General features: G+C 38.0%; 1 protein-coding gene across 1 annotated transcript; it reads left to right on the top strand.

The window, feature by feature from the left end:
* The first annotated feature begins 1,665 nt into the window (after window positions 1-1,665).
* Window positions 1,666-2,779, top strand: LOC147342373 (putative olfactory receptor 10D4). Its single transcript, XM_086384516.1, has one exon. The coding sequence runs from the start codon at window positions 1,829-1,831 to the stop codon at window positions 2,777-2,779; it is 951 nt and encodes a 316-aa protein (XP_086240642.1). The 5' UTR covers window positions 1,666-1,828.
* Window positions 2,780-12,031: the final 9,252 nt, after the last annotated feature.

Below are 12,031 nucleotides of genomic sequence, written 5' to 3' on the forward strand. Positions count from 1 at the left end.
AAATATATCTATAAATGTGATATATGTGCCAAATGAAGTTTTAAATGATTATTCACTGAAGTATATTTTATAAGGAAACCATAAAAGATTCCCTCTTTAATCAGTTTCCTCCTCTCTCTTTCTCTCTAGGTTTCATTGGTAAGGTCTAATTATATCAAGCAGTTAATTTCTCCCTTGCTTAATAAGGACCCTGACTTGGAGGATTAATACCCAAAGGAAGACCAAGGCTACTTACTATCTCCTGTATTTGGGAATTATTGCAGTTCCTAGATCAGAGAGAAATTACTATAAAAGTGAAAAGCACACTCAGATTTTGACATTCTATTTGAAAGTGATTGAAAAAGAGAATTCTGAAGATCTACCAACAGACTGCAAGTTGATGGGAATTTCCCAGGACAGGGTTACTTCCTTCTTCCAGGGAAGGAAAACAAAGTAACATTCAATTCAATAGCACCGGTCAGTTATGTTCTGTTTGCCTTGTAAGTGCCCAGATTTCTCCTTCATTTAAAAAAATTTTGGCTCTCACCCTCCTGTCATGACCATCAAAATAAAATAATAAAGATAGAGCTAGAGCTAGCTAGGGTCTTAGGCCGTAGAATTCATGGGTTAATGTATGATTTAAAGAGCTTACTGTGCTGAAAGTTAAAACAAGTTGAAAAAAATATGAGAAATGTTCAAAAGATGGAAATTGGAAAGGAATCTCTACTATACCTACCCCTGTGTCTTCTACTGCCATAAAAGTAGAATGCTTTTTAGCCTGGATCTGGTTAGACTATTACAGGTTTTGGATACTGAAATGGAGGCTATTGGTTACTGATGTGTGCTAAAATCCAGAGCATATGCGTCCTGTTAATGTAATTTTCCGTTCTTTAAGGGCTGTTAAAGACCCCTCTTTTGGCTGGTTTCTCATTGTTGACCCTCATACCCAGGGAGATAATGTGGGAAAGAGTCTGTCTTTTGTATGTGTGGCTTACATGCACGCATGCTAATCACCTCAGTCGTGTCCGACTCTGGAGACTCTCCAGACAGTAGCCACCAGGCTCCTCTCTCCATAGGATTCTCCAGGAAAGCCTACTGGAGTGGGTTCACATGTCCTCCTCCAGGAGATCTTCCCAACCCAGGAATCAAAACCAGGTCTCTTCTGTCTCCTGCACTGGCAGGTGGGTTCTTTACTAGTGTCACCTGGGAAGCCCCTAAAATGAAAGTGTTAGTTGTTCAGTCCTGTTTGACTCTTTATGACCCCATGGACTGTAGACCACCAGGCTCCTCCATCCATGAAATTCTCCAGGCAGGAATACAGGAATGGGTAGCCATTCCCTTCTCCAGAGGATCTTCCTGACCTGGGATCAAACCTGCATTACAGGCAGATTCTTTAACATCTGAGCCTCCAGGGAAGCCCATATGTGACTTATATGATCATAAATGATTTTGGACATTTAAAGTAACCTAATTGTCTCAGGTGAATATAGAAAACTTGGATAGGACTTTCTTGCATCTTTAAATTTGTCTTTTTAGAATCACAAAGCAGCATTCAAAATTTATACAATTTAACAGTGTATATGAAGCGTGGAAGATAGGAGAGTTGTCATGTAAGGATTTCTTGGTGAGACTGCAAGCAGAAACTGCACTGCATAGAGAGACCCAGCATGGAAAGAAGCGGGCCAATCAAGGCAATTCTAAAGGGAAGCACTAGTCTGTTTACATTGAGATTATTTGCTCCTTTTCCATTTCATTGTCTTAAACACATTCACATACATATTCACATACATATTCACTTTAACCACAGATTTCTTTTGACAGACGCCCAAGATTTGATCCTTCCATAAACATGAGAAATCACACAGTGGTGACTGAATACATCCTGCTGGGAATCCCTGAGACAGAGGGCCTAGAGACTGTGCTTTTTTCCCTGTTCTCATCATTATATTTGTGCACTGTCTTGGGAAACGTGCTCATCCTTTCGGCTATCATCTCTTCCTCTCGGCTTCATACACCCATGTACTTTTTCTTGGCGAACCTCTCCGTGTTTGACCTGGGTTTCTCATCAACAACTGCTCCCAAGATGCTGTCATACCTTTCAGGGCTGAGTCAAGGTATCTCTTTTCAGGGTTGTGCTACCCAGCTCTTCTTCTACCACTTCCTGGGATGTGGTAGTGTTTCCTATACTGAGTGTTTCCTATACACGGTGATGGCCTATGACCGCTTTGTTGCCATATGCTTTCCTCTGAGATACATGGTCATAATGAATCACAGAGTCTGCACCATCTTGACCACAGGGACCTGGATAGGCGGCTGTATCCATGCCATTATCCTAACGTCCCTCACCTTCCAGCTGTCCTACTGTGGCTCTAACAAGGTGAGCTATTACTTCTGTGACATACCTGCCATCTTACCTCTAGCCTGTGGGGATACATCTCTAGCCCAGAGGGTAGGTTTTACAAATGTTGGTCTTTTGTCTCTCATTTGCTTTTTTCTCATTCTTGTTTCCTACACCGGCATTGGGATTGCCATATCAAAAATTCGCTCAGCAGAGGGCAGGCAGCTAGCATTCTCCACCTGCAGTGCACACATGACTGCAATTCTCTGTGCTTATGGGCCAGTCATCATCATCTATCTACAGCCCAATCCCAGTGCCTTGCTTGGTGCTATAATCCAGATATTGAATAATCATGTAACCCCCATGCTGAACCCATTGATCTACAGCCTGAGAAATCAGGATGTTAAATCAGCTCTGAGGAATGCATTTCCCAAGAGATGCTTCACTCTGAAGAAAAACTGAGAAAAGCTCAAGCTTTGCTGGACAAAGTTTGAGTCTCCATTTCTCAGGACTAATTCTCTTCCACAGCTTCCACGGCGTGTTGAAATCAAATGTGCTCTGAATGGTTCTACCACTTAACCTCACCAAGTTTTAAAGCCATGTCTGCTTTCATATTTTCCTGTGTTTGTAATGAAATATAATTACTAGAGTAACTACTGACATCAATCTTATTCTTGGGCTGCCTGGATTCCCTGCCAGAACCGCCATCCTTCCCCAAACATTTCCTCCCTCATTAAATTTTTAAAAGAGTTCAGAGAACATATTTTCTTTCTCATAATCTCAGTTAAAAGTATTTCCGTATATATCTAAAGGGAAGGGAGAACGGAAAAAAAAATTCAAGCAAGCCCAGCTTAATACAGAGTATCAGAACTCAATATCCTTTCTGTAGAGTATAACCTCCAATTTACTTCCACTCAACACCAAAACTCTCACTTGAGTAATATTTAAGGGTTAGATCTATCTCATGTGTAGTCTGGTTTTATTTTAATATTTTCCTTGTGTACACATTCCTTTGGGATACAGATATTCTTGTATTATTAGATGACTGGAAGGCTGTGATCTTGAATCTTGTCTCATTAGCCCCTACAAAAATCAGCTTTAGTTTTGTAAAGAAAAAAGGAAACAAAAGGATAGTAAGACAAACAAAAAGAGTCAAATTTAAATGTAATACTACATGTTTTTCTAAAACAACAACATTGATTGATTTGTCTGTTATAAAAAGCAAGCTGGTTAGAATTTTCATTTAAATTCAGGTAGCAATAAACTTGCTTTTCCATTGAAAATAATAAGGTATATATAACTTATTTTGATTCTGCTAATCTCTAGGTTCCCTAACGATAAGGGAAAAAATAGGTAAATTTATTATAGAAACTGTGTTAAATTTTATAACATAGTCTCATTCTTCTGTTGCTGATTTTTGTTTGTTTCCTTTTATGTTTTACCTACCAGATGTTTATGACTTTTCTTGTAAGCCACCTTAAGTCCTTTTGGTAAGAACCAGAGAATAAATAATGCACTAAAACAAATAATAATAATGATATTAATAAAGCTGTATTTCAGTAGTATTTTTCATAATGGATTTATTATTTTCTTCCTTCTCTGGCCTTCAATTCCTGTCTATCAAATGATTGAAAATAAGTTCTCCAAGTAGAAACTGTAAGCATCACAATGAATGTGGAGTGAGCTGTCAGAAAATATTAAATGGGCTCCCATGGCAGGAGATGCCAGTCACCAGTGCTCTGAATTTGTTGTAAAGGAATCTCTAATGTGAGATACTGTAATTTCACCTGAAAAGTAATTCCGGAGTCACTAGGCATTTCTGGCTAGAAATCCAGAGGACATTAACCAAGTAACCTTAATTACATGGAAGTTGTTTCCAGGTTAGCAACAATTGTATTGAAATATTAAATATATCAAGTGTTAAAGGATATAGTGTAAATAACGGTTGGATTTTCACTCATTGCTTTCGTATAAACATCAAAAACTCAGTATCTTCCATTATAGCAAGGTTGTTTTTTTCAACGTTCTCTTAACCGAGAGCGAACTACAGTAGTTCCACCCTTATCTGCAGTTTCATTTTTCAGTGGTTTCAGTTCTGTGGTTTCAGTCACCCACAGGTCACCCTTGGTCTGAAACTATTAAATGAAAAATTCCAGAAACAGATCATTCCTAAGTTTTAAACAGCCAGCCTTTCTGAGTAGTGTGATGAAATCTCGAGCTCCATCTGGCCACGTACATGAATCACTGTCCCAGGAATACAGTGTTTATGTTCAAGAAACCTTTCTTTTACTCAGTAAGGACCCAAAGCTCAAGAGAAGTGATGTTGCCAATACAGATAAGCCATAGTGAAGCCATAAAGTGTTTCCTGTAAGTGATAAAGTTAAAGTTCTCAACTTAAGAAAAAAATTGGTTCTGTATTGAGGTTGCTGTGATCTATAATACTAATAATGAATTGGATACCCAAGAAACTGTGAAGAAAGAAAAAGAAATTTGTACTAGTTTTGTTGCCACACCTCAAACTACAAAAGCTATGACCATAGTGTGTGATAAGTGTTTAATTAGGATGGAAAAGTCATTAAATGGTGCAGTAAGTATTTTAAGAGTGAGAGGGAGACCACATTCATATAATGTTTGTTACAGCATATTGTTATTATTGTTCTATTTTATTATTAGTTATTGTTGATCTCTTACTGTGACCAGTTTATAAGTTAAACTTTATCATAGGTTTGCATGTATAGGAAAAGACATATATAAAGTGTTAGTCGCTCAGTTGTGTCCAACTCTTTGTGACCCCGTGGACTGTAGCCCGCCAGCCCTCTGCCCACAGGATTTCCCAGGCAAGAACACTAGAGTGGATTGTCATTTCCTTCTCCAGGGGATCTTCCCAACCCAAGGATTAAACCGGGGCCTTCTGTGTTGGAGGCAGATTCTTTACACTCTGAGCCACCAGATTCAGGTTTGATACTGTTTGCAGTTCCAGGCACCCACTGGGGATCTTGGAACATATACCCCAGGATAATGGGCATCTACTGTAGTCACCTCCATTCTTTAGCCTTGTCTTGATGCTGTCAGCTGCATTCATACCCATCCCATTCATTTCATCCTTTCTCTAGACTCCAAGGATTTATACTAATTGCTTTCCATTTCCCTAAACATAAATACCCATATTTTCTTTCCTGATCTCCAACTTTGATGGACAGATGCTGAAATAGGTTTATGTTTTACAGCCTCCACTCTTCTGTTCTTTAAACGCACACTTTTTTGTTTTAAGGATTTTACTACTTGTCACTACAAAGAAACACACGACGATACAAAAAAATAATAAACATTTGAAAAGTTACAATGGTTTAGAAAATTTCTTTGTATTTTATCCTAACAGTTTTCCTCTAATGTGTATTTTTAAATGTAATTTTAACTATTCATATCTTTCTATTTACTTCCAAATTCTTCACCTTCCATTGATATAGATTTTTTTTTCTTCCAAAATTTATTTATTATTTTTTTTTAATTTTATTTTATTTTTAAACTTTACATAATTGTATGAAGGGCCAGGTTCACAGGCTAAGAGCCTGGATACAGAAATTTCCTTAGTTAATGGTAGAACCAAAAATAGAATCTTGGTCTTCTGGTTTGCAGATCAGTTCTTTTCCTGTTGCACAGACTTATAAATTCCAACTGAGGAATTTATGGGTGATCTTGATGCTACAGAACTTTCATTAATTTCCAGACAAGTCATCATAGCAATAAAAACACTAAATAGAAAAATAATTCAGTATTTTATTGTAAGAGGTCACCTCTGATTCAGAAATTTTACCACTTCTGACACAAAACATATAAAAGTTTTTAAACATAAAAAACTATATAAGAAAAAATAATGTCTAGCTTTTACATTCTCTTGATACATTCCTAAAGCTTCATCAAATAGACTTTATAAATTTAGAGATAATTTGAAACTTCCAAAAGAGTTACAAAAGTAGTACAAAAAAATCCATGTATACCCTTTATTCAGATTCCAAAAATGTTATCATTATATTTATTACAATCCTTCAAAAAAGGATTTTTAATGTGTTTAAATAGCTTTCTCTCATCAACAAAATGATTAGCATTCAAGTTACAGTGTTCCAAGATTATCGAAAAAAGACTGCATAATGAAAGCAAATGTCCCAAAGAGTTTAACTATGAATGCTTTGATATCAAAAATATAACTTTAAGCTTCGGTTGTAGAGTTGATGTGAAAGTTGTACAGACACACAAAGCAACCTTCCTCTCTGTCCCCCCATACACATACACACAAACACACGCATTTTTTTTCTAAATCAGAATACATTGTTGCCATGAGGAGTTGCAGACATAATTCCCCTTTTCCTTACACTCCTTACTTAGAGTGCATTTTTTTGAATATAAGGAACCTCCTTATATAACTATAATAAAGTTATCAAAACTAAGAAGTTAACATTGATACAATACTATTACCTGATCTACACCTTTACTTTAGGTTTTAGTCATTATTCCAATAATATCGTTTGTAGAAACAAAAAAAATGTCCAGGATCATGCATTGCATAAAGTCATTTCTGTTTGGTTTCTGTTCATCTACTATGTTTCCTAAGTCATGCTTTGTACTCTAGGACAGTAAAGTTTTGAAGATTTTATTCTGAGTATTTTGTGGAACATCCATTAATTTGAGTTTGCCTGATATTTCCTCCTCATTAGATTCAGGTTATGCATTTTGGGCAGGACAAACTCAGAAATGTTTTGTTCTTCCTAGTATATCATATCAAGAGGTATTTACTATACATTTGTCCCTTTAATAGTGAGGTCAATGCCAATCATTTCTGCCAGATTACTCAAGAATAAAGTTATAATTTTACTTTCAGAATTAATTGTGATCTTTGTGGGAAAGAGGGGTACTTTGTGATTATGTAAATATCCTATTACTCCTCAAAGTTTAAACTGATAGTTGTAACCTCCATGGATGATTCCTGTCAGAATTGATTATTATGGTAGTTGCCAAATAATGTTTTTCTAATTTAATCATTCCTACTATAATTACCAACTGGCTTCCTACTATAAGGGAGAGCTTTCCTTTCTCTTTTTAATATAAAATTTATATTTAAATGTATACAAAGAGACATTTATATTAAAATGTCACGCTAACAAACTGAATAAAATATATGATCCTATCTTGTTGAGAATGTGACAAAGGCTGTTAGCTGGAATCACATGGGGTAAGATAAGCATACTAAGACCTTATCTTATTAGGAAGGAGAACCACTTTTTTAGTAGAGGAAATGCATAAGATAGCAAAACTGAACTAGGTCACGTCGAAGTTTCCTTCCAACTCTGAAATACTAATTCTGTGTCTCTATAGAGCTGCCTCATAACTGTGGACCAACCCTTCTGGTTGGGGAAATGGGAGTATGGGTAGACGAAAAAATGCAAATGGGAGATGATGATGGGACAGAAAAAAAGGCATTTTATTCTTGCCATGAAATCCTTGCTGAATTATCCAAGAAATAAAAAAAATAACTTCTTGCTGTGTAAAACAGGGAGCTCAGCTCAGTGCTATGTGACAGCCTAGGAGGTGGGATACGGTGGGAGTGGGAGGGAGGTAGAAGATGGAGGGGACATATGTACACTTATGGCTGATTCACTTTGTTGTATGGCAGAAACCAACACAACATTGTAAGGCAATTATCCTTCAATTAAAAACAAATTTAAAAATACAAATTATTTTTGCTCAGCTAGTTGCTTGATCTCAGCTAGCTGCAAACACTAGATATGAATCAACAGACAAGGACACCAGTCCCCCAAATAACAGGAGGTATTTATCATAAGGATATAGAAGAAAAGTGGACCATCGGGATAGACATATTACAGAGACAACATTTTTCAAGACAGAAAGCACAAGGTTCTTGGACCTAAATTTCACCATTGAACACAGGGTTGTTTATGATATTATGGGAATAGATAAGTTTGACTGTGGAAACATTATTGATGCCCTTCAGACCCAGACTGGTGGGCATTAGAACATAAGACTAGACCATCCCTGTGTACATATGTGTCATCAACAACCTCAGTCTGGGGCAGAAATACATCATCAATCTCAGTACTACACAAATACATAATATGATTACAAGACAGAGGACACAGTAAACTCAGACCTCTGAAAAGTCCCCAACCATTGCTCTGCAGTCCACGGAGTCTCCTATGAGCGCATTCCTGAACGAAATGCAGCAGAATTAGAAAGGAACTGTTTCCCAGAATTCTTAGGGGACCACATCAAAATTTTCTTTCTCCAACTCATTCACCACTTAGTCTCAATCTACACTCTTACACCACCTGGGCTGTTTTGGAATTTCACATCTTCTGCAACACAAGATTTCCTGTACTATGTACTAGCCAGAGGTCCTGAAGACAAATGGCCTGGGCCCAGAAGACTTCTAAACATGGTGGCTTTGCCCAATAACATGTTAATATTAACTTCATCATTCTCTTTAAACTGTCACCTGTGAGCACATGATAGGAAATAACTTTGTCTTAAGCTCACTTATATAGGCAAAGAACAATTAAATAGCAAACCCTTAACAGAGTGGGGAGATTTGTAGTGGGTGGGCATGGAGGAGTGTGTTGTACAATCAAATTTAGAGCAAGTTAGAGGATGAGATGGTTAGACAGTGTCAGTGACTCAATAAACATGAATTTGAGCAAAGGACAGAGGAGCCTGACGTGCAGTCCAAGGACTGTAGTCCTTGGGGTTGCAAAGAGTAGGATATGACTTAGTGACTGAACAACAACAGCGCCTATGCAGAGGGGAGGATATGTTCTCAGGGGAGACATGGTTTATAGTTATTCATGTGGGTACCCTGTTGGTAAGGTGAGGTAGAAAGACTGTACTTCAATACAAACCTCAAAAGAAATAGAATTTAATAGGTCAAACATATGCTGGAATATGTGTTCTTTAGTTACACATATTTACTGATCATATGTAAGATCTGTACAATACTTGGGGCTTCCCCAGTGACTCAGTGGTAAGAACTCACCTGCCAATGCAAGAGACATAGGAGACGTGGGTTCAATCCCTGGGTTGGGAAGATCCCCTGGAGGAAGAAATGGCAACACACTCCAGTATTCTTGCCTGGAAAATCCCAAGGACAAAGGAGCCTGGCAGGCTATAGCCCATGGAGTCATAAAGAATATAATAGTTAGGAAGTGAATAAAATGCACATGGTTTCTGTCTTTAAATAAAACCTGGAGACTCTGAGGTCACCATAGTAAATTTCTGAATACTGAAAAAAAAAAAAAACCCACTAAGGAAAGTCAAAATTAATTAAAAGATGTCATGTTAGGGCAATTAAAATTGGGAAGTGGCTTCCCTCGTGGCTCAGAGATTAAAGCATCTGCCTGGAATGCGGGAGACCTGGGTTCCATCCCTGGGTCAGGAAGATCCCCTGGAGAAGGAAATGACAACCCACTCCAGTGCTCTTGCCTGGAGAATCCCATGGAGGGAGGAACCTGGTGGGCTACAATGCATGGGGTCGCAAAGAGGTCGGACACAACTGTGCAACTTCACTTTAACTTTCACTTTCACTTTCAAAGGAACCTCACCCCATTCCATCCGGAGAAAACCCAGACATTGGGCACGGAAGAAAAAACATGACCCCAAATAAAGCCCCTCAGCCTTAGAATAAGATGGGTATGAAATCATGGAAGACAGAATATTGGACCTGCAATTCTTTGGACTTTAACATACAATGAAAAGACATTTCATATTTATATCTAATTCTTTATGAAACTTTAATAAGAAAATTCATATTCAGAATTGGTATTCATATACAATTTAATTTTGTTAGCAGTATATTATTTGGCACTTTTCCACACTATTGTGAGTGCTTACTTTAGAGCTGCTTCTGTTGAGCTATACTGAAAAATGTAGACATAATCTGTGATGAGAAATTGAACAGAGAAGGCATTTTGGGCTGCGAGCACAGTGTGTCCTTGATATTCAATTAATTTATGTTTTGTGCTGAAGAGAGACTGGTGAGATGGGCTGCTGGATGATGCAGGCAGATCTCCCTGGGTTGCCTGGCAACCAGCTGCCTGAACTGAATGTTCTGCTTTCCCCCAGACCTCAGGGGATGGGGGAGGGCAAACCAAGATGCCACTGGTTCCAGGGTTTTGGAGGGAGAAAATTAAGATATTCTCCTGCATTTTTATTCCACCTTTATTAGTGATAAAATCAACATTTTATTTTGACCTTCAGTTTATTCACCAATTCTTAGTATGCAGAGACATGGAAGTGGGCAGAAAGGTAATTGTTAAGGCTTCTTCAACATACATTATTTTATCTTCAGGTTGTTATGATATTTCACAAACCCAAGTTGCTTATAGATGAACTGATGGTTTATGAAATATAGTTCAGTAACTTCGCTTAAAATCCTTCCCAACTTCAGCCTAATAATATATACAAAGAAGCATCATAAATGCTTTCCAAGTGTATATCAAGCTAAGCTTTCTATAGAGCACAAGACAAAAAAGGTAATTCTTCATCAATTAACAGAGCCTTTTTAAGCGATAAAGATATTACCCAAAGGAAATTACAATCTCCCCTCCCCCTTCCATCTTTTGATTAGTGACTTTGCTACATAATCAAATGCCCTCTTCAGCAACCAAGAGCACTCCTTTTTTTTCTCACACTCCACTTGATAGATAATCAATGAAGATCCACTACTCTATCTACTTTTCCCAAATTATCATCCGCTCTCCTTCCTAATTGTCATCACCTTTTTCAAAACTTCAGTCACACACTGATAGCCTTCTAAATGGAATCCCGGTCAGCCGAGGGCATCTCCCTGTTTATAATGGTTCATATCACATTTTCATAACAGCGTCTGATCCCCACACCTGCAATATGAATGTGTGTATGTGTGTGTGTGCATGCTCAGTCATGTCCACCTCTTTGCAATTCCATGGACTGTAGTCTGCCAGGCTCCTCTGTCCATGGGATTTTCAAGGATGAATACAAAAGGACATATCATAAAAGGCCCTTCCCAGCCTGTCCCTTGCAGACCTTTCTATTCATGGGTCTACAGATGAAACTGTGCTGTGGGTCCAGGAATGTCGGATAAACCACTACTAAGCTCTTCTGTCAGATGTCTCCCAAATAGTGCCTCTTCCATGAGGCCATCCTGGGAAAGTTGATTTCTCCTCCTTTAGCTTGCATGCATTTTTTTCTGACGGGCCTCATTCAGCAGCGCACTTTGGACATACAATAGCAGTGAGAAACAGACCTGCGTTAAATTCCTACAAATAATACTTTGTTGCCTGTGACATTGGGTGTGTTGAACTTCCTAGGTTGCAGTTTCCTCCACTTCAGTTCTGAATAATACCTCCTTCCTGTGGATACTGGCAGCATGAGATAATACTCGTAAAACAGCCATCATTATTCTGGCTCTTAGAGCTAAAACAGGAATTTTTAATTCTTCCCCCCACCATCCCTATCCTTTCCACATAGATTGTACCTTTGCCTGAACATTCCTGAAGTTAACCTACTACCTATTCAAATGTGTACTAAGCCCAGAGAGTAGGTTTTCCTAATGTTGGTCTTTTTTTCCTCTCTCTTCTTTTTCCATTATTCTTACATTTGCAGTGGTATTGTCACACAAAGAATTCTCTCAGTAGAAGGCAAGCCTTGAGCTTTCTCAGCCTACCTCAC

The sequence above is a fragment of the Bos grunniens genome, chromosome 29 (genome assembly GCF_055505025.1).
Source record: "Bos grunniens cultivar Pamir isolate PY7600 chromosome 29, Bosgru_T2T1.0, whole genome shotgun sequence".
NCBI classification, from domain to species: Eukaryota; Metazoa; Chordata; class Mammalia; order Artiodactyla; family Bovidae; genus Bos; species Bos grunniens.